Genomic DNA, 25,123 nt, shown 5'->3' with positions numbered 1-25,123 from the left:
TACACCTGAACATCAGCAGGAGAGGACTCTTTAAAGTAGAGACACTACATACTGATATACACCTGAACATCAGCAGGAGAGGACTCTTTAAAGTAGAGACACTACATACTGATATACACCTGAACATCAGCAGGAGAGGACTCTTTAAAGTAGAGACACTACATACTGATATACACCTGAACATCAGCAGGAGAGGACTCTTTAAAGTAGAGACACTACATACTGATATACACCTGAACATCAGCAGGAGAGGACTCTTTAAAGTAGAGACACTACATACTGATATACACCTGAACAACAGCAGGAGAGGACTCTTTAAAGTAGAGACACTACATACTGATATACACCTGAACATCAGCAGGAGAGGACTCTTGAAAGTAGAGACACTACATACTGATATACACCTGAACATCAGCAGGAGAGGACTCTTTAAAGTAGAGACACTACATACTGATATACACCTGAACATCAGCAGGAGAGGACTCTTTAAAGTAGAGACACTACATACTGATATACACCTGGACATCAGCAGGAGAGGACTCTTTAAAGTAGAGACACTACATACGGATATACACCTGAACATCAGCAGGAGAGGACTCTTTAAAGTAGAGACACTACATACTGATATACACCTGAACATCAGCAGGACAGGACCCTTTAAAGTAGAGACACTACATACTGATATGCACCTGAACATCAGCAGGAGAGGACTCTTTAAAGTAGAGACACTACATACTGATATACACCTGAACATCAGCAGGAGAGGACTCTTTAAAGTAGAGACACTACATACTGATATACACCTGAACATCAGCAGGAGAGGACTCTTTAAAGTAGAGACACTACATACTGATATACACCTGAACATCAGCAGGAGAGGACTCTTTAAAGTAGAGACACTACATACTGATATACACCTGAACATCAGCAGGAGAGGACTCTTTAAAGTAGAGACACTACATACTGATATACACCTGAACATCAGCAGGAGAGGACTCTTTAAAGTAGAGACACTACATACTGATATGCACCTGAACATCAGCAGGAGAGGACTCTTTAAAGTAGAGACACTACATACTGATATACACCTGAACATCAGCAGGAGAGGACTCTTTAAAGTAGAGACACTACATACTGGTATACACCTGAACATCAGCAGGAGAGGACTCTTTAAAGTAGAGACATTACATACTGATATACACCTGAACATCAGCAGGAGAGGACTCTTTAAAGTAGAGACACTACATACTGATATACACCTGAACATCAGCAGGAGAGGACTCTTTAAAGTAGAGATACTACATACTGATATACACCTGAACATCAGCAGGAGAGGACTCTTTAAAGTAGAGACACTACATACTGATATACACCTGAACATCAGCAGGAGAGGACTCTTTAAAGTAGAGACACTACATACTGATATACACCTGAACATCAGCAGGAGAGGACTCTTTAAAGTAGAGGACACTACATACTGATATGCACCTGAACATCAGCAGGAGAGGACTCTTTAAAGTAGAGACACTACATACTGATATACACCTGAACATCAGCAGGAGAGGACTCTTTAAAGTAGAGACACTACATACTGATATACACCTGAACATCAGCAGGAGAGGACTCTTTAAAGTAGAGACACTACATACTGATATACACCTGAACATCAGCAGGAGAGGACTCTTTAAAGTAGAGACACTACATACTGATATACACCTGAACATCAGCAGGAGAGGACTCTTTAAAGTAGAGACACTACATACTGATATGCACCTGAACATCAGCAGGAGAGGACTCTTTAAAGTAGAGACACTACATACTGATATACACCTGAACATCAGCAGGAGAGGACTCTTTAAAGTAGAGACACTACATACTGATATACACCTGAACATCAGCAGGAGAGGACTCTTTAAAGTAGAGACATTACATACTGATATACACCTGAACATCAGCAGGAGAGGACTCTTTAAAGTAGAGACACTACATACTGATATACACCTGAACATCAGCAGGAGAGGACTCTTTAAAGTAGAGATACTACATACTGATATACACCTGAACATCAGCAGGAGAGGACTCTTTAAAGTAGAGACACTACATACTGATATACACCTGAACATCAGCAGGAGAGGACTCTTTAAAGTAGAGACACTACATACTGATATACACCTGAACATCAGCAGGAGAGGACTCTTTAAAGTAGAGACACTACATACTGATATGCACCTGAACATCAGCAGGAGAGGACTCTTTAAAGTAGAGACACTACATACTGATATACACCTGAACATCAGCAGGAGAGGACTCTTTAAAGTAGAGACACTACATACTGATATACACCTGAACATCAGCAGGAGAGGACTCTTTAAAGTAGAGACACTACATACTGATATACACCTGAACATCAGCAGGAGAGGACTCTTTAAAGTAGAGACACTACATACTGATATACACCTGAACATCAGCAGGAGAGGACTCTTTAAAGTAGAGACACTACATACTGATATACACCTGAACATCAGCAGGAGATGACTCTTTAAAGTAGAGACACTACATACTGATATACACCTGAACATCAGCAGGAGAGGACTCTTTAAAGTAGAGACACTACATACTGATATACACCTGAACATCAGCAGGAGAGGACTCTTTAAAGTAGAGACACTACATACTGATATACACCTGAACATCAGCAGGAGAAGACTCTTTAAAGTAGAGACACTACATACTGATATACACCTGAACAACAGCAGGAGAGGACTCTTTAAAGTAGAGACACTACATACTGATATACACCTGAACATCAGCAGGAGAGGACTCTTGAAAGTAGAGACACTACATACTGATATACACCTGAACATCAGCAGGAGAGGACTCTTTAAAGTAGAGACACTACATACTGATATACACCTGAACATCAGCAGGAGAGGACTCTTTAAAGTAGAGACACTACATACTGATATACACCTGAACATCAGCAGGAGAGGACTCTTTAAAGTAGAGACACTACATACGGATATACACCTGAACATCAGCAGGAGAGGACTCTTTAAAGTAGAGACACTACATACTGATATACACCTGAACATCAGCAGGACAGGACCCTTTAAAGTAGAGACACTACATACTGATATGCACCTGAACATCAGCAGGAGAGGACTCTTTAAAGTAGAGACACTACATACTGATATACACCTGAACATCAGCAGGAGAGGACTCTTTAAAGTAGAGACACTACATACTGATATACACCTGAACATCAGCAGGAGAGGACTCTTTAAAGTAGAGACACTACATACTGATATACACCTGAACATCAGCAGGAGAGGACTCTTTAAAGTAGAGACACTACATACTGATATACACCTGAACATCAGCAGGAGAGGACTCTTTAAAGTAGAGACACTACATACTGATATACACCTGAACATCAGCAGGAGAGGACTCTTTAAAGTAGAGACACTACATACTGATATGCACCTGAACATCAGCAGGAGAGGACTCTTTAAAGTAGAGACACTACATACTGATATACACCTGAACATCAGCAGGAGAGGACTCTTTAAAGTAGAGACACTACATACTGATATACACCTGAACATCAGCAGGAGAGGACTCTTTAAAGTAGAGACATTACATACTGATATACACCTGAACATCAGCAGGAGAGGACTCTTTAAAGTAGAGACACTACATACTGATATACACCTGAACATCAGCAGGAGAGGACTCTTTAAAGTAGAGACACTACATACTGATATACACCTGAACATCAGCAGGAGAGGACTCTTTAAAGTAGAGACACTACATACTGATATACACCTGAACATCAGCAGGAGAGGACTCTTTAAAGTAGAGACACTACATACTGATATACACCTGAACATCAGCAGGAGAGGACTCTTTAAAGTAGAGACACTACATACTGATATACACCTGAACATCAGCAGGAGAGGACTCTTTAAAGTAGAGACACTACATACTGATATACACCTGAACATCAGCAGGAGAGGACTCTTTAAAACATATATATTTAAAAAAAAAAAGAGGAATAATTAAAATATAGTAATGGTTTCAAACCATAATGACCAAAATAAACCGCAGAGACAGGTGATCTGTTTGTCATGACGTTAGTTTTATTGCCTTTGTTAAAGTCAGTGTTTAATGAGCACAGTGATCACAGTGGCTTACAGCATGAGACCCTCGCAGGGGTCAAAGGTCAATGAAACAGGTGACGTCCTCTGGGCTCAACGTTAACTCTCATCCTCCACAAGTCTGCATCTTTTTTCTTTTGACTGGAGACTCGTTAACGTGGAGCCCCGAGTGTCATTAGTACACATCTAGTAATTAATGAAGCTACTTTTTAATCACCTTGTAATTGATTGTCTCTAGTCTACAGTTATGCTTGTATGGAAGACTGGAGCGTTACAGGAAGTCACACAGACACACAGGTACAGAGGAAATGGTGGACGGCGGGACGGATGAATTTGGGCTGGAAACACAAAAACATAACAAAATCATCTTCAGCACCAACGTGAGAGCAGATTGAATGTTTGTTTTGGAAGCTAGTATAAAAATAAATGGGATAGAATCATAAAAAAAATCATCTTTTTTGAAGAAATTAGTAAAAAAATGTAAAATCGTAAAATTCTTCCTCTTAGAATCTGCTAAATTGTGGGATAACTTCTTTTTGTATTACTTAAAAAATACATTTGATATATTGGTTTATTTTGTCCATACATGTAATTTATTCAAAATAAAAAACATTTTCTTCATAGCGTAAAAAAAAAGTGTTATTGTTTGTCCGATTGAAGAAGTAAATAACCAAACTAATTGGACTACACTTCCCATAATGCATTGGGGGTTGTATACACCAACTATAATGTTAGCAACTTTTGGCAAAACGTTTTTAATTTTATCATTATGTTATTTTTCGTCAACTTCATTGGGCTCAACAGGAACATCGGATGTCAATAATTTTGTTAATTTCCGATGAATTTTGTGATGTTTTCGTTAAAAGAAAATGTGTATTTTAAGGTTTCGAGCCCAAACCCGATGACGGCGCCCCCTGCTGGCTCATCTGATCCGACCTCAGTTTCCCGAAAAACTTGAAGGTAAGAACGTTATTTATAATCACGATCAAATATGTTTTGTATTTCAGAAAGTCTGATAAGAAACCGAACAGAAACAAATCCTTTTCGTCCCTTTTGAGCTTCCTTATTGTCTTTATTTTGGAGGTTAAAAAACACTTTGGCAATGTTTTTGGCTATAAAATCAATGACAATATTTTTCAAAAAGTGACCCTATAAAACAATATGTATCTACAGTAAAAATGAAGCAGAAATAAAACGTTTAATTTCGTTAAAAAGCTGAGAGTAGAGGAGGGAAACAGACGCTCTCAGATGGAAACCAGCGGTGAGTTTGTTGGACAGAATCAATGATAAAAAGCTGGAGACAGATTTTCTAAACTTTCTCTTTTTTTTTTTTTTTAGAATAAGGTAACCAAATATTAAAGCCAACGTTTTTGGGCAGAATTGGTAGAATTTACGACTTCCCATCATCGTCAAGAGATCGTGGAGAGACACTAACTATGGACGCTCGTGAAGAACTGTCAGCGGGGGAGTGACACTACGGACGCTCTTACATGATGCCGTTTAAAACATATAATAATACAGGGCGGTGACGGCCATCAGCGAACCGAGCCGGCCTTTCTCCGCATCAGATTTGTCATGAATTAGATTTTCGAAAAGTGTTTTAGCCAATCAAAATGAAATATGCGGGACATCGTCTCAATTTGCGGGACGCACCAAAAGTCCTGAAAATGCTGTGTAGTCCCGCGCAAAGCGGGATATCTGGTCACCCTAGTTGCCATAAGTTAGTCTCTCTCCGTTGGTGCGCTGGGCTAATGCTAATAATGCTAATGCAAGCAAATAAAATGGCGGCTTCACAAAACCTTTCTGAGTTTTACGGGGCGTGGTTTGCAAAATTGGAACCTTTTCACCCCCGATAGTCCCTGCTCTGAAAAGGTTCCAATTCCCGAAAAAAAGTTCTAGTTCCAGATCTTTTTGGTTTAAACGCAAAATCCCAGGAACTATCGGAACTATTCCTGGGAAAAGTACTCCGGTGAGAAAGCGCCGTGAATACATTTTTAAAAAGCCCCCCTAAAGTCTTAAAACACTTGTATTTACCATGAATTTTTTATTTAAAAAAACACATTTTAATGATGGTATGTTGAAGTATTTCTAAGTGTTTTAAATATATCCCCTCTCTTCTGTCTCCGGGCAGATTAGATCAGCGATTCTGTCACAACAAGGATGTTTTTGGCAGAAGACAAAGACAACATGACAATGAAACTTCAGATTTTGGTAATGTACATTTTCATTTCTTCAAGTTGTGTTTTTTCGCATTCAACGGCTGCAGATATTTTTTATTAATTATTCCCCCCCCCCCCCCTCTGACCCACCAGGCTTCAGACAATTAAAAAAAAAACAATGATTATATAACTTTAAAAATATAAAACTCTCTAAAATGTCAGTTTGATTTGCGTTAAATAAAATACTGCGGTTAGTTTAATTAGTGTAATTTCAGTGGCCTCTATCATATCATCTCACTAGTTTTAATCACCAGTAATAATCTCTGTATGTCGTCAGTTTGAATCCACCAGACCGGCCAATCAACACGCAAATAAGGATTCATTTCATCATTAATTAGTGTTATTTAATTAGCTGTTAATTAACTTTTTAACTAATTACATGTGACACTGAAAACTGAGGTTTTCCGTCAAACTAAAGTCCAAAAAGTCTAGATTAATTTCCAATTAGTAGATCATTTTTTAAAGGTGCAATCAGTATTTATTTCACCGTCCCTTCATGTGTGTCTGACTGTAGATAAGTGGGTAATTTCTAACTTATAAATTATTGAAATCACCACACAACTGAATATAGTTGTAGATAATTCAAAGGATAATAATAATGTGACATATTAATCACAATATAAAACTGTATGTCCATTAAAATTGGCTTTAACTACCGTGGACAGTCCGTTTTTACACTCTTCAATGAACTTTACCAACTAGGGCGCCAATTAGGTTTGTTTGTAAGAGGGATTAAGCAAAAACTACTGTCCCTATTTCCATATCATTTGGTGAATTGGTGAAGCATGGATCCATGAAGAAACCATTACATTTTGGATCTGATCTCAATCGCTCACCCTGTGTTACAGTGATTGGCTGGTCTGGTCTTTCTTCATCATTTTGATTCTTTAATCTGAGCAAGCAGAGGCTCTGATTGGCCGAATCCACGTTCAGTTAAGTCTGTTTTTATTCTCACTTTAAAATAAACGTTTCTTTATTTATTTTAAATGAAATGCAGTTCATTTTGTGGCTTTTAGTTATGAAGAGATATATGGTCATGTCTCATTCATTGGATTGATTGATTGATACCATAGTATGAAGACGCTCTGGAGGCTCCCAATGACTGCTGGGATATGTAGTTCTTATTTCCTGTTAATATTATTGATATTTTGTACTGAAGATATTTCCCAGGTGTGATACTGCAGGTGGGATTAAGAAGTTTATTCTGCCTTTTTCAACTAAAACTGACATTTTCTTATCATTTTCTTGGCAGTTTTTCAGCCTTCAAACATTTTGTATCCTATTTTTAAACACAAAATGCAGTATTTTTAAACATCCGCCATTATGTCGACATTTTTTAAATTAATTCCATGAAAAAAAACAAGCAGATTACTTTATATCTCCTTTTAAAATAATAATAATAACGTGAGTCTGAGCCGTCTGAGGGTCTGAGGACGAAATACTGATATTCAGAAATATACACAGAGAAAAATAAATCCTCTAAAACTAAAACTCTTCAAAACACTTGAGCACTTTGAACATTAGAAATCAAAAGAATAAAAACTAAAATAACATTCCCTTTCGTGGTGCGTTCAGAGACACACAAAGCCTTAACATCACTGCATCGCAGCAAACCCCGCCAAAAATAAAAGCCCCGCCTATCGCTGATTGTTTACATTAGCCGGTCAGACACCATTTAAAAGTCTCGCAGCACCAACGTGTTAAAATAGTAATCAATTAAGGGATGTAGAGAGCCATATAAAAGTCCAATTAAACACCCAAGCAATCTCAATTGAAATGTGTTTGTATCCACAGCGTACGTTTAGCATCCTTCATGTCAAATTTTCAGATTCAAATATGTTCCTCGGTGCTGGAGAACCTTTAAAAGCAGCAACGTGAAACAGGCCGAGGAGGGAAATGTTTTGAACTACACTTCCCAGAATCCTCTCCTGCCGCCAGCCGACGCCGCCGCTGACAAGACATTTGCATAAAAAGCTGAAAAGGAGTTTTATTTTGAAAGTCTAAAATGGGAAGTGAGGTAGCCGGCGTCGCTTCGTCGCTGGTGTTTCGCCGGCTAAAGCGTCAACAATCAGTCATCATCAAAATCACATACTGCATCAAATATAGATAACGCACAAAGATATTCAATATATATATCTGTCATACTGTATGTATCAGCAAAATAAAAGCCTCCATCTCTGATTCATTTTACAATATGTAAAACAAAACATGATTTCTAACGTGACTCTTCTCCAAAGTGCTAGCGACATTATTTTACAACAATGTGCAAATGTATACTTTTTATAATATATATTTTACATTCTAATGGTTATGTGATAGGTGGATGCAGAGTGGTTGCTGGGAGACAGAGTTGTAGACACGCCCCCCCGCACGCAGACTGCTGATTGGTTGGATTCAAAGCAGAGCTGTACTGTGATTGGCTCTGGAGTTAAGACAACGACGTAAGGCAGGGGCGGACTGGGTAGTAGCCCGGGACTCTCGACCGGCCCACTTCAGTACCGCCGGCCCACCTCGGTACCGCTAGTAAATTATCAAGGGGGGGTGCTAGTGACTTATCCGACCGGCCCACATCGTCCGGCCGGCCCACTTCAGCACCGGCCAATCGGGATTCGTCCTGAACGTCTCGATGGCCAGTCCGCCACTGACGTAAGGCAACACTTGGCATCAAGTTGAGTCCTCAGGCTCTCATCTCTCCACCAGCTGATCACAGGTCAATATTAAAACACTGATTTAAGTTATTAGAGCAAATAGATTTAAAATCCCTAATTTCTCTGATTGCTAAAGAATATATATTTTTTTAATGTATTTCTTGGAATAATTTGACATAGACGTAGTTTAAATTAAGCAAAGGAATTAGTAAGAGTGAAATTAGACATTGCATATCTCAAACATATGTATCTAAGTGTGGGATTAGAACGTGATCAATGTACTCTTATAGATTTAATTAGAATAAAAGGGTTAAATTACCGTCTAATTAAATACAAACAACAACCAAATAAATGTGTTGCTGGGAATGTAGCAGTAAAGCCGGACCCATACTGGTCTTTTAAACTAATACTACTTCTAATTGTAATATTTAAATAGAGATTAAGACCTAGCGAATATGTATGATAAGGATCCTGTTACATATACATTTTTTAAAAGATTCAAATATCTGCTTAATTGTTATGTTTTGTGGTAACTTCTGAACAGATCATTTTGCCAAAGCTGAACGATTACTTTTGCAGCTTTGTGATCTATATTGCTGTATTTTTTAATATGCTGAATTGAGTCCAATACGATCACAGAGGAGCAGAACCAGTTCTAGACTCTTTCAGACATTGAAAGATGAAATCCGGTCCTGTTATCAGACTTTATTCCAACCCAGGAAACCAGATTTCGGGGTTTGCCTGTGTTTCCTATCAGCTGTTAAAGAGGAGAGCGTGTTGATTGGTCGGAGGACTTCAGCTTTAATGATGCGACGAGGCAGAGAAGAAGAAGACGAAGAAGAATAGTGTTGATACTGAATGATATTGGCAGCCTGGAGCGCTGATCTGGGATCAGAATCGCTCCGTTTGGCACTTCAGTCGACCCGGTGGGGGGGCGAGAACGAAGACCCTAAAGGTTAAAGGTCAGATCCAGTGTGGTTTCAGTCTCTGATTAAAATATTATTCTGTCCCTAACTTCTGCTTGAGTTCACAGACCGGGACTAATGGTGGACTCGGGATGAGGAGACACGAAACATATCAGGTATTTCATCTGCTAATTAAGAATAACAAAGTATGATTTACAGGATTAACCTGATTTTGTGTTAAAGCAGGAGCTGTTTTAGTACTTCAACTGAACCTGGAGCAGTGCATACTTCATCCAGGAAGTGCTTCAAGTCATAATTATCTTTATTTAACATTAATATGCCAATCACTATTAATCAAACCATACAATTTGTGTCACAATTTCCTTCTTTTATTACTTTTTGTTGTCTGAACAGTCCAAAGAATTCAGATTCTTCTTGATACTGTACTATATGATATTGTCATACTGATATTTTGTACAAACTGTAAAGTCCACTGAGACAAATGTAACATTTGTGATATTGGGCTATATAAATAAACATTGATTGATTGATACATTTTTTGCCAATTAATCAATTGTCTTTGGATGAAAGCATCAGCCAAATGAAAGTGAATAATAACGTAAATGCTGGTTCATTTTCTCTCTGGGTCAAGCAAGTTAAGATCGTGAAACTAACTATTTCATTTGTTTAACTTGAAGCTGGTCTTTACAGAGGAAGCCCAAGCGTTGTGGTCGGAATCTCCTGAACAAACGGGTAAATTGAGCTTTTTTGTCATGGTTTAAGCTTCTCCTCCATCATCCTCACCGAGTCAACTAGACGGTAGATAAGCCATCTTGAAATAAAACTACATTTGGATAATATGAAACGCATAAGATGATCATTGACTGAATTCTCACTGGAGCTTTTCCTCCTAATATCAGATCTAATATCACCACGGTGTGATTTAAAACAGAGCTGGGCCGTCAGAACACATCACGCTGTTCATTCACAGTATTTCATGCGGAAGCAAGCTGCGATGAAACGTTAAGAAAACAAACGAGTTCAGTCCGGATCCGGTTTCTAGATCAATAACAATCAGAGCGTCTCAGAAAGTGCTCACAAACTCAGAGACATCACGAGCGATGAGGAATTTGCTCCGTAACAGGAAGTGGCTTTCTTTGACGCTTTAAGTCCAGCTGACACACTTTGAAAAACGTAGTCAAAGACACTCAGAAACGTTTGCTTGTCTAATTGCAATATGGCTACCATCATTCCTTTAGTGTTTCTCGCTTCACAACAGGACTACGAATCTAAGCGTTTTTTAAATCCCGTTACGGCGCAAACGCCCTCTGTTAATTCTCCAGGTCTCAGTCGGTCCACAACTCCGTCTGCAGAAAGCCATCACACACACACACACACTTTCAAAACGTTTACCTCAAGTCTCGAGCACCAGTCCCTGTTGAGGCAGCGTGTGTGTGTGTGTGTGTGTGTGTGTGTGTGTGTGTGTGTGTGTGTGTGTGTGTGTGTGTGTGTGTCCACCCCGCCCACCCAGAGACAAGACACTCCAACATGGAGGAAGCCCAGCAGCTGTTTGTGAACACAGTGAAACTCTTTCTTCTTCAGCTCCTCCAGATAAAAAAAAACGTTGCATGGCATCCTTGTAATATTATATTTACACGTTTCCAAGATGGAGCCCTTTTTGCAGGTACAGAACACATTTATCTGCTGGTTTTAATCTCACATTTTAGTTTTATTCTGAAGGGGAAAAACAGGAAGTTGATGCCGTGATTGTTAAAAAAAAATAGTAATAATCCGCCTGGAGGAGCCGCTTTGTTCTTTTTTTACAGGGTTGGAAAATCTTTTTTCCAGCTTTGGTCTGCCCGGTGACGATCGAAGGTTTGAAGGACGGCCATCGATTGGTTGATCCGAGGAGACGACCAATCAATGGAGGTGGAGGTCGTCTTGTGGTAGGTGGGAGGGGTGGAGATGTAGAGTCCCGCCTACATGACGCTCTCGAAGATGATGACCTTGTTCTCCTCGGTGCCGGGGGCATTGGAGGGCAGGGCCATGTACTCCAGGTGGTGGTGCCCCCACACCGGGGTGGTGAGGTGGGCCCAGCGCTGAAACACAGCAGGGGGCAAAGGTTACACACTACGCAAAGGTTAGGTACGTTTCTGATTTATGAACGAGTAACTCCAAAGGTGGAAGAAGGTCGAAGATCACTTGATGTTTGACCTCAAAGTAGTTTTAGACCGGCTCTGACCTTTTCGACAACTATCAAACCCTGTGTTTTCTTTCCTTCACGTGGCTGTTGCATTAGTAGTGGGTTTTGTAGAATCTTCTACAGAACCTGTGTGACCTTCTGCTAGTCTTCTTTGCTCCTTACTTGTATATGTAAATGTACATAAGTGCACAAGTAACGACTCATTTGTGAATATATTCATCAATGCAGCCGATAAAGAAGGGTCGTCTTAAATATCCCATATACAGTCAAGAAGAGTCATTTACAAATATGTTGTTTTGAATATTTAGTATCTCAATCTGCAAAGTAACTATTACCAATGTTGTTTTACTGAAGTACAGCACTTAAGGTAATCAAATAAAACGTTTTAAAACAACTGGGGCATATTATTAGTAACAATAATCAGTGAGAAATGTTTCACAGATTTTCAATGTTTTTAAAGTTGTTTTTCCAGTGTGTGTGTGTGTGTGTGTGTGTGTGTGCGTGTGTGTGTGTGTGCGTATGCGTGTGTGTGTGTGTGTGTGCTGACCTCCTTGAAGGTGCCCTTGGCGCTGACCAGCTTGTAGAGGATGCTGACGGGGATGCAGAGCATGGAGGAGAGCGCCAGGCACCAGCCGATCACCTCGCCCCACCACGGGTACACGTACGTGTTGTTGTAGGTCAGAGGCTTGTAGTTCACCAGGTGGAAAATGAAGATTCCCTGCAGAGGAGAGGAGAGGACATCCAGCATAAAACCAGCTGTCATGGCAGGAGAAACAGCTGGAGACACATTTGCCCCAGACAAACCCTAGACTATGCATTTCTGAATTTACTTTTAACAAAGTCTATCCATTTCTGCCTCGTATCGCGGTGCCAGTGGCAGCAAGGTAAACAAGGTAGACCAGACGTCTCTCACCCCAGCAACATTTCCCAGCTCTTCCCGAGGCATTCCCAGGCCAGATGAGATTTATAATCTCTCCGGCGTGTTCTGGGTGGACCCCGGGGTCTCTAAAGGAAGGCACAGCGGAGGGTCCTGATCAGAAGCCTCAACCGGCTCCTCTCAACATTAAGGAGCAGCAGCTCTACTCCGATTATGAATAATGAAAATACTGCGTTGGAGAGCGTTAAACAAAACAGTTATTTGTTTTTGTTTATGTCTACGGGGCCCGTGTTGTCGAGTCTCACCATGCAGACGGCGGGCGTGATGAAGGACCAGCACCACTTGATCCAGGGGAACGGCCGGTAGCCAATCATAAGGGCCACATCGTCCATGAAGCGGTCGGCACCTGCAGGAGAGACGGAGCAACCATCAGGGGATCTGATAATACTGCAGGAACATTATACATATATTTGTGATGTACTTCACTCTGTCGTTTTCTCTGATATTTTACAGTATCTTTTCGATATACTATACTATTTGTTTTTTTTCCACATACAATACTATGAGACTCTTAAATCTTTACTGCTCATAAAAAAACTTTGACAAATTATACTACAACTTTGTGTCCTGACAAACTATAGTGCTATAATATTACTTTGAGATACTTTAGTGTTTTTTTCTGAGATTTTCGACAAACTGTACTTTGATGTATTGTTTTTTATAACTTTATGTACTCAGATATGTTAACACGTGACCGTCTCATGACACACTGCGTCACACCACAGCGGTTTGAACTTTGAAAAACTATACTTTAACAAAGTGACCTTCTTTACTGTAACACCATATTACACAACTATTCACACACCTATTTTAGAGATCAGATCCGTTACCATGGCGCACCATACTTCACTGTGAAACACTACACTGTGTGTGTGTGTGTGTGTGTGTGTGTGTGTGTGTGTGTGTGTGTGTGTGTGTGTGTGTGTGTGTGTGTGTGTGTGTGTGTGTGTGTGTGTGTGTGTGTGTGTGTGTGTGTGTGTGTGTGTGTCACATACCGTAGACCCAGGCAACTACTATGCATTCCCAGAATGCTTGCCACAACAGACTCATCCCACTGGCTGAATAATAGTCAAATAATTGGAAGACGTACATCCCCGCCTGCAGACATCAAGAGAGAGAGATGTACAAATACAAACACATGTAAATAAGATCAGTGCAGGGTTCACACACTTTCACACACTTTCTCCATGACTTCTCCAGGACCTTTACCTAATTCTCCATGAACAAAAACATGACTCTTTCTCAGCGTACCACTGAAAATGGTTTATTTTAACATGGAACAGGAAACAAATCAAACAGGCTTACTAGCTTCACGTTAAAGCAACTAAAATCTCTCACCAGCAAAACACCTCGACAGTTAAAAGCCATTTTAATTTCATTACTATACGATACAGTATTTATTATCATTATAGTATTACTATTTCGGCGATTAGATCAAATATAAATTATATTTGATGCAACTTTAGTTACATTTCCATGACTTTTTCAAAACTTTGGGAAAAATATTTCTTTTCCATAATTTTTCCAGGGCCTGGAATTAGCATTTTGAATTTCCATGACTTCCCCAGGTTTGTAATGACCGTAAGAACCCTGTTAGTGTCACAACATGGGAGTTTACAAAGCACAGAGACTGCAATAGACAAGAGGAAGTATAAAAGTAGTCCCGGTGGATGCAACAAAGTACATTTACTCAAGTGTTTACAATGAGGTAGTATTTCTATTTAAGAGAAGATGTACTTTATTGATCCACATTTGGGACATTTTTTCAAGGCTTTGCACGTAGACATTAAAGCAGGAGAAATAAACTATTCTAAAAAAACATCTCAAAATAGAAATCAAACAGCAAGTTGACCGTGAAGATAAAAAGCCTATAAACTGTCAGCCAAATAAAACACTATTGAAGTAAATACAATATAAAGTAGGATATTAAATACATTGAGTGTGTGGAATATTAAATTAAATATAAATGGACATTGTGAGTTTGAGTCTGGATACTTCGACTCCATTACATTTTGGAATCAAATACTTTTCTTTTTGTCGCTGCTTTTAATTGAACTATTCACATCTTAAACAGCACTGTAACTTTTATCCATGTATTTTTTCTTTTAATGTTTATTTTATTAGCTTTTCTTTTTAATGACTGATTTTAAATGCCATTTTCTTAAAGCACTTTGAATTGCCTTGTGTTGAAAAGTGCTATATAAATAAACTTGCCTTGCCTTACTACAATGATGTATTACCCACACTACTTTATTCACTTTTCTGAATAATAACATAGAGTATAAAACACTATAGAGAAAAGACTATCAAATCTAACGTATTGCATATCTGATGTGTGTTGTTGCACAGCATATTAAACTGCACATTAATATACATTGCTTATATTTGAACATTAAAGGGGACCTATCATGCAAAATGCACGTTTTGATGTCTCTTATACATCAACATGTAAAAAAATAAAACCCTCTCTCTTTTCCTCCGTACCCAAATCTCTAAAAACGGGGAACAACGGAGCTGATCCAGATGTGCGTCCGATATGACGTAATATCTGAAATGTGGACCCACGGCCCAATCAGAAACGTTGCTATCAGAAACAATGCCCGACTGTTTTGGACGTAATATGGTCGGTGTTTACATTAGCATGGCTAACACTCAGAGCTAACCTGTACTGGAGAGCATGTGTGTGTGAAGAAGCAGGAAGTAAAAAGGAACTCACCTTGTGGTATAACCGGCAAGAGAGAAAGCCTTTGAGCTCCAAACTGTTTCAGAGAGAATCCATGATAATCCATGATATGGCGTTTCATCACGGCAGTGTTTAGTTTAGACAGTAGCTGCCGGGTCCCGCATGAGCTCAGACCCCCCCCTTTTTTTAAAGCTTTATACCAGAATAATCACTTTAGAAACAGGAAGTGAAATAGAGGGATATGAGGCATGGCTAGAATGGGTGATCTGTTTGGTATTTTGAGCAAAACACTTCATATACCTCATTCACACCAACGGTGTTTCAGGGCCGGTTCGGAGCTGGAGCTTGAAAAGCACCGGGTTTTCCTCTTCACACCGCAGCGGAGCAGCCTCTTAGCTCCGGAATCCGGTTCATTTCAAGCACCAAAGAATTGTCCGGCCAGAGCAAAAGCACCGCATACGTCACGCTTACGGCGAGGCGGGGGCAGGGGCGGGATCAACTCCTGAACAACAACAAGAAGCCCGCGTTTTATCCAGTTTGTGCACAACGATGGAGAAACTTAATAAGCAGCAGTGGTCCGCTGAAGAGATCAGCTACCTACTGGGAATCTGGTCTTCCGAAGAGGTACAGAGGAAGCTGGAGCACAATCGGCCATTGTTGTTGTTGTCGGTGTCAGCTGTGAGGGGTTTCCGCGCGGTTTGGCTTTATGAAGCAGGCACGCAAACGGTTACGTCATGACGCAAACGATGACGCAATGACGCAGCACCAGTCGGACTCTGGGCAGTGTGGAAAGAGCCGGAGCTAAACCGAAGAACCGGTTCTGAACCTGAAAAGCTCTAGCACGGAGCTTGAACCGGAGTTGCGTTGGTGTGTGAGGTAATAGACATGTTTTTTATATATTTGTATATATCTGAGACCTATGCTGTTGCCTACAAATAGCATGAAAGGTGACCTTGAATGTTGTAGTTGCAATTCAATGTGCACATTTAACATTGTACTTCTCATGTTTATATACATATTTGTATTGTGTTTTATCATTTTTTTCTCATTCTCAATTGAACTTCTTATGTTTATATAATTATATATACATGATTTATCTTTTATTTATTTCATTCCAATATGAAGCAAAACCCAAGTTCCCCCAGGAGAAACAAAGTATGTTGATTCTGATGTGTTTGAATTAACTGCAAAAGTGTTGATTTGACACCAAATGTAACCAATTAACCACCTTTCTTTTCAGTAAGTTACTAGTTAGTTTGTCATAACTTCAAATCTCTGCATTTACTTTTCTTGCTACTCCTTCTAAACGAAAAAGACAGTTTCTCTAATAGTTTTTTTTGAATATCCGTAGAACCAGAGGGTTGTTCTGTACCTGTGTCACCATGGAGAGGTCGATGATGAAGCACAGCAGGCAACACACGGCCACAGAGATTTCCCTTTTGTAGCGGAATTGGCTTTTCCCAGGAAACAGATCCAGGATTCCCGTCACGAAACCCTCCACGCCCACGAACTGGAGACAAACAGAGACACAGGTAAATACAACACATGCAGAGAGATGAGAGAACCTACATGACACTTACATTTATATATTCAGTTTAATGTTTACTATCCTTTCCCTCACATACTTATGTATAATAACTTGCTTTATTTCGCAAATTGGGATCAAAAAAGTACTTCTTATCTTAAAGGTCGCCTATCATACTGTTCTTCCTCAATATATCACAGGTCTCAGATATATCCAGAGCCTGTCTCTGATTGGCTGAAACACCAAACAGATCATTGCAGCATTACCCATAATCCCCTCTGTTTCAGCCCTGTTTCCAAAGTGCTGATTCTCTGTCTGTTACTTTAGATGAAAATAAGGAGCCCCTCCCCACGCCCCTCTGAGAGACATTTGGTTACAAAGAACTCAATGGTGCTCTAGGAGGAGATTCAGGTGATAAGGAGGGGGGGGTTACCTTGGTTGCTGATTGGCTAATGGTTACACAAGACAACACATCGTTATGACATCATAAAGTAGCCAAAATCTGATCAGCTCATTTTCAGACAGGTTTTTATAGAAATGGATCAAAAAGAGAGAGAATCTTTGTTCCTGAAACTTTCAGAGTCTCTTTCAACAGAGGGGACACATGTTGATGTAGAAGAGACATGAAGAAGAGGGGACACATGTTGATGTAGAAGAGACATGAAGAAGAGGGGACACATGTTGATGAAGAAGAGACATGAAGAAGAGGGGACACATGTTGATGTAGAAGAGACATGAAGAAGAGGGGACACATGTTGATGTAGAAGAGACATGAAGAAGAGGGGACACATGTTGATGTAGAAGAGACATGAAGAAGAGGGGACACATGTTGATGTAGAAGAGACATGAAGAAGAGGGGACACATGTTGATGTAGAAGAGACATGAAGAAGAGGGGACATATGTTGATGTAGAAGAGACATGAAGAAGAGGGGACACATGCTGATGTAGAAGAGACATGAAGAAGAGGGGACACATGTTGATGTAGAAGAGACATGAAGAAGAGGGGACACATGTTGATGTAGAAGAGACATGAAGAAGAGGGGACACATGTTGATGTAGAAGAGACATGAAGAAGAGGGGACACATGTTGATGTAGAAGAGACATGAAGAAGAGGGGACACATGGTGATGTAGAAGAGACACGAAGAAGAGGGGACACATGTTGATGTAGAAGAGACATGAAGAAGAGGGGACACATGTTGATGTAGAAGAGACATGAAGAAGAGGGGACACATGGTGATGTAGAAGAGACATGAAGAAGAGGGGACACATGTTGATGTAGAAGAGACGTGAAGAAGAGGAGACACATGTTGATGTAGAAGAGACATGAAGAAGAGGGGACACATGTTGATGTAGAAGAGACATGAAGAAGAGGGGACACATGTTGATGTAGAAGAGACATGAAGAAGAGGGGACACATGTTGATGTAGAAGAGACATGAAGAAGAGGGGACACATGTTGATGTAGAAGAGACATGAAGAAGAGGGGACACATGGTGATGTAGAAGAGACATGAAGAAGAGGGGACACATGTTGATGTAGAAGAGACATGAAGAAGAGGGGACACATGGTGATGTAGAAGAGACATGAAGAAGAGGGGACACATGTTGATGTAGAAGAGACATGAAGAAGAGGGGACACATGTTGATGTAGAAGAGACATGAAGAAGAGGGGACACATGGTGATGTAGAAGAGACATAGAGAAGAGGGGACACATGTTGATGTAGAAGAGACATGAAGAAGAGGGGACACATGTTGATGTAGAAGAGACATGAAGAAGAGGGGACACATGGTGATGTAGAAGAGACATGAAGAAGAGGGGACACATGGTGATGAAGAAGAGACATGAAGAAGAGGGGACACATGTTGATGTAGAAGAGACATGAAGAAGAGGGGACACATGTTGATGTAGAAGAGACATGGAGAAGAGGGGACACATGTTGATGTAGAAGAGACATGAAGAAGAGGGGACACATGTTGATGTAGAAGAGACATGAAGAAGAGGGGACACATGTTGATGAAGAAGAGACATGAAGAAGAGGGGACACATGTTGATGTAGAAGAGACATGGAGAAGAGGGGACACATGTTGATGTAGAAGAGACATGAAGAAGAGGGGACACATGTTGATGTAGAAGAGACATGAAGAAGAGGGGACACATGTTGATGTAGAAGAGACATGAAGAAGAGGGACACATGTTGATGTAGGAGAGACATGAAGAAGAGGGGACACATGTTGATGTAGAAGAGACATGGGGATGTTAAATGCTTGTTGTTTGTTCTTTGTGTCAGTTGATTTTAGCGTATGTCGTACAAGAAGTGAAGTTCGACTGTTTCCTGACCTGACTGTCGAGTCCCAGCAGCAGCAGCATGAAGAAGAAGAGCGCGGCCCACAGAGGAGCCACCGGCATCAGAGTCACCGCCTTCGGGTATGCAATGAAGGCCAGACCTGGACCTGAAACACACACACACAGGAAGTCAACACTGGAGTGGAGACTGATCTGTGATTGGTTTGTTATTTTTCTTTAAGCAGATGATTCTTCACATGATTCTCTTTTATTCTATTCAGTTTTTTTATACATTAATTAAATATGTGTGTGTGTGTGTAAATATATCTGAGCTTTAGCGGACTGACCCTTTAAACCTTTGCATGTAACATGTTTGTCTTGATTGACAGGTGTGTTATCCAATCAGCAACTCCATGTGTAAAATATACAGTGAATTTAATTTAACATTTAAGCTGTCCTGCTGAGTCCTGATATTAAAGGAGCATTACACACATTTACAACAGCACTACATCCACTGCTTATTCCCATGCAATAAGGCAAGGGCCTCACAAACACACACAGACACACTCTCTCACACACACACACACTAATACTTTAAACCAATGTAAACGTATCAGTAGAGTACATTGGATTTACTTTTGTTCCTTTTGCAAAGAGGTTAAAATAAAAAGATGCATGTCATCACACTGAAGCAACTGCTGCCATTTAAACACACACACACACACACACACACACACACACACACACACACACACACACACACACACACACACACACACACACACACACACACACACACACACACACACACACACACACACACACACACACACACACACACACACACACACACACACACACACACACACACACACACACACACACACACACACACACACACACACACACACACTTAATCCCTGTCATTAACGCCATAAATCAGAGGTGCACAAGGCCATTTTATTTAACACTGCTTCCCTGCACTCAGCAGTCTGACGCACGAGACGTTTTATTCAAAGTCAGACTCGCTCTGAAGTAGCAGCTCTCGGATGGAGGGTAAAGGATGAATGAACAAAGGACGAGAGAATAAATGAATTTATGAGAGGAAGGTGAATCCTTGAGCTCTGCAGCGCGAGGCCTTCTGTGGAGTCACTAAATATAACCGGGAGTTTGTGATGTCACGTCGTCATGTGCTGCAACGCTATTAATACACATATACAGTTGATACACACACACACACACACACACACCAGACACACACTGGGTCATCTGCTAACACCTTATCTCAAAACTCATGAGTTCCAGGTTTCTACAGATTGAGGCAAGTTACATGGAAGACTTTTAAGACTAAATGCTATTGGGGATGACATTTAAGACCAGTATTACATGCAATTTATACGATTTCCAGATGTGGTGCATGTAAGGGTGTTAAAGGAGTGTGTAAGGGTGTAAGGAATTGTAGTTTGAACACTCGAACAAACTAATGAATAAGAAGAAGACTAAATGTCCTGTATGATATGGTCTCCAACCAAAGCTGGTGCTCACAAATATATACATACACACACACACACACACACACACACACACACACACACACACACACACACACACACACACACACACACACACACACACACACACACACACACACACACACACACACACACACACACACACACACACACACACACACACACACACACACACACACACACACACACACACACACACACACACACACACACACACACACACACACACACACACCACACACACACACACACACACACACACACACACACACACACACACACACACACACACACACACACACACACACACACACACACACACACACACACAACTCTCTGTTCTACTTGTGAAATGTTCCTATTGTACTCAAACGCCTCACATTGAGAGGACTCATTGTGCAGGACATTATTTCCCGAAATCATGATAAAAAAAACACATTTTCAGGACTTTCAGGAAGCAGCTCTCCTCATAGTTTTGTTGCGGAAAAGGTTTCAACTTCAATCAGCAAATAACTGGTGTAAAAACTGACCAAATAGTTGTTTATTTTTGGGATTTTAACCATTTCAATGTCAGTTTCTGTTGGTCTTTTTAAGAAACACCATGTTTTATATACTTTTAAAACACTTTTCTCCTAGGGGAGCTCCTTGTATAACCCTGTGGCTTCTCAGATTTCTTTTATGCGTGTTTTATTGTCTTATGTGTGTGGAAATATAATAAAAAATAACAAATTGCAGCCAAATGGCCTGAATATTTCCAGTGTGATCCTCCTGTGTGGGAGCGTTAACCTCCGACTGAGATAAAGAGCTTTTGTTCAGCAGCCTCTGAGGTTTAAAGGTATTCAGGAAACTAACTGGAGCTGCTGAAAAGCCACGATATCTTTCTTTCCTCATGAGAAAGAGATAAATAGTGTGTGTGTGTGTGTGTGTTTGAGAGGAACAGCTGGTGTTTGTACTTCATGTTTTACCTGATTCAGCGACCTGTGAGATGTGAACTCCCTGCTCGTTAGCCATGAAGCCCAGAATAGAAAACACCACGAAGCCGGCGAAGAAACTCGTCCCGCTGTTTATCATCGCCAGAACAAACGCATCTCTGCAGGACAGGCGAGACGGGGGGGGGGGGGGGGGGGTAAGATATGATTATGGACAATAAATCACATTACATACAAAAAAAGGCATCAACAAGTGCTTTGCAATATTGTGAAGTCGAGCTAGAATTCACCTCAAAAAGGAAAAGTGAATGGCAATAAATCACTCATAACATATAAACATAGATATTATACACGTTATTCGCACTGAAAAATAACAAAATAATTGTAAGAAGAAGTACAAAATTAATCAAATCAGTGGATAGGTGTTACAAAAATGTTTTAATGTTGATGTTCCCAGTTATGCATAATGCAACTGTGTAGTATCGATGAGGTATATATTAGTATTATTGATTTATTTCACTTAGGGTGTTTTCATTTCAAGCCTTAGTTTAAAAAACACAGTCAGAACATTTATTATATTGTGACATCTTCAGTGATGGGATGTAATTATACATCACTGTAACTCAAACGCTGTAACGTTTGAGATCAAGTTAAAGTTTCAGATACTTGTTAAAGTTTGAGATACTTCTACTTTACTGGAATATTTCCATTGATGCAACTTCTACTCCAAAGTATCTCAATGGTAGATATTCTACTGTTTGCACCACTACAATAATCTGAGAGTTTTTTGATCAACTGAAGGATGAAGTGTTCCTTTTCTTGTTCAGAAAGCTCTCCTTGTTCTTCAGATAAATAAAGTCTTTAAAACGCCTCGTTGATCAGCTGGAAAATGCATCGTCACAAAGCTGAAAGCAGGATGATTTACTCATGGAAAGCTGTTTGTTTATAGAGTCCCACAGGAGAAAGCTTCACACATGATGAGGGTCTTACCAGGGCCGGCCCTAGACATTTTGTTGCCCTAGGCGAGATTATGATTTGGTGCCCCCCCCCCCTCCAAGCAATAAACAATAGAATATATAAAGAATACATTAAAAATCTCTACAAAAGACCAATACACTACAACAACTGAAACGTATTGACATGTTGGTTATATACATAAAGAAGGTTTCAAATGTATTCATTATTGTATGAACATGTTTTAACTGGGGGGTGGATGTCACATCCTCTGGGGGGTATGCCCCCTCCCCCCCGGAAAGATTTGTTTTAACATTTTAAAGTAAAATGCTTCAATCTGGTGCACTTTGAGCACACAATTACTAGAGACTAGGTCTAGGGGGTACAACTCTAAAACACCCATCTGAAAAAGATCGGTTTACATTTTAATAATCAAATAAGTATCTGAACATAACCAATAACCCAGTAACCCAATATATAATATCTCCAGTTTTAAACGATATGTTTGGTTACTGTCCTAGAGTAGGCTATACATTGGAATGATTTCAAACCTGTTTTTATTTATCCTAATAATTATAAAGGTGTGAATATTCGAATATTCGGCCCACGCGAGGGGGGGGGGGGGGTTGCGTAGTAATCAGCAGCGAACCGCTTCCAACGAACAAATATTCGGATATTTGGGTACAGCCCTAGTCATTCACCCATTCATACAGAGCAGAGTACCTTAACCTAGGAACTAACATTCACACACATTCACACACATTCAATCTCAGGGTTGAGTATCTCGCCCAAGGATACATCGACATGTTGGCTGCTGGGAATCGAACCCACAACCTTCTGGTTGAGAGACGACCGCACTCCCTCGCAGCCACAGTAAACGGTTGATAAAGGAGGTAAAAACGTAAACTCGTACTTGTAGCAGTCATTGTTGAAGCGGTTGTAGCTCCCCAGAGCCGTCAGCGCTCCGAGGCCGATGGCGTACGAGAAGAAGATCTGAGTGCCGGCGTCGATCCAAACCTGGAGAGAGGTCAGATGTCAGAGGTCACAGGAGAGTGAGGCATTCACTGCTCAGCTCAACATCGGGGCTTTTTACTGTTAACTTTTTATATGTTCAAGACTTCTGGAGTAACACTGAGACCAAGACACAGATAGGAACAAGGGCAGGACAGAGTTTTGTTTATTTATTAACCCTATATTTCATAAATCTATTTATCAATTTGTAAGGTTAATTTCCTCCTCCATTTACTTCTTTCCTGCTATTATTTACAATAATGAAACTTCATCTTCTCATTATAGACACAATTAAAGACGGTTCTGGTTCTGGCACCAGCTTTTCCCTGAGAGTCAGAATTCAGGGAAGCAGTAAACCCGCACTGACCTGAGCTTCCCACAGTTTGGACCAATCAGGTTTGATGTAGAACATGATGCCGTCGTACGCTCCAGGAAGTGTGACGCCTCGCACCAGCAGGATGATGAGGACGACGTAGGGGAAGGTCGCCGTGAAGTACACAATCTGAAATACACACACACACACACACACAAAACATGTTGATTTAATAGCAAGGCAAGTTTTTTTAATAGCACCTTTCAACACAAGGCAATTCAAAGTGCTTTACATAAATGAAAGACATTAAGAAAATGGCATTAAAAGGCAGAGATAATAAAATAATAAAATACACAAATAAAAGTTACAGTGCGGTTTAAGATATGGATAGTTCAATTAAAAGCAGCGGCAAAAAGAAAAGTCTTCAGCCTGGATTTAAAAGTAGTGAGAGTTGCAGCTGATGTTGAATTAATGATTAGTAAGTGTTTTCCTCTGCACTTTGGTATCATTCACATTAAAACATGTCAATTGTTGCAATTCCCTTTATTTTGGAAAAAGAAACACTTAAATCATAATTAAATGTTATATATCATCAGTTGTTCCCTCCTCTCCCACCTTTAACCTCCTCATTATGACAGTAAGTCAACACCAATGGCCCAGAGGGGGAAAAGAGAAAGATTGAGGCTCCATCATGAGAATCAGGTTTAAAAAAAACAACCGTGAGAAGGAAAGCAAACATGAACCTGATGTGAGGAAACAAAAGCAGATGAAACCTGCTGTGACTGACACACACACACACACACACACACACACACACACAC

At 40.2% G+C, this 25,123-nt stretch overlaps 1 protein-coding gene across 5 annotated transcripts in view; it reads right to left on the bottom strand.

Moving 5' to 3' along the window:
• LOC117540556 (sodium- and chloride-dependent creatine transporter 1-like) overlaps nt 1–24,491 on the bottom strand; it is a gene marked incomplete at its 5' end in the record, with an annotated part of 37,717 nt that extends 13,226 nt beyond the window's left edge. The window contains 10 exon segments of one of the 5 annotated variants that reach the window (XR_004568184.1): nt 11,910–12,028; nt 12,680–12,850; nt 13,046–13,137; nt 13,315–13,415; nt 14,065–14,167; nt 17,125–17,262; nt 19,618–19,730; nt 22,061–22,185; nt 23,892–23,995; nt 24,357–24,491. Coding sequence is in view for 4 of the 5 variants with exons in the window: in XM_034207303.1 (XP_034063194.1) it covers nt 11,909–12,028; nt 12,680–12,850; nt 13,315–13,415; nt 14,065–14,167; nt 17,125–17,262; nt 19,618–19,730; nt 22,061–22,185; nt 23,892–23,995; nt 24,357–24,491 (1,110 nt within the window). 5 annotated transcript variants of the gene reach the window in all.
• Between the last annotated feature and the right edge of the window lie 632 nt (nt 24,492–25,123).

This window comes from Gymnodraco acuticeps, unplaced genomic scaffold (genome assembly GCF_902827175.1).
Source record: "Gymnodraco acuticeps unplaced genomic scaffold, fGymAcu1.1, whole genome shotgun sequence".
Lineage (NCBI taxonomy): Eukaryota > Metazoa > Chordata > Actinopteri > Perciformes > Bathydraconidae > Gymnodraco > Gymnodraco acuticeps.
Note: the sequence above shows the minus strand (reverse complement) of the source record. Positions and strands in the feature narration are given on the sequence as shown.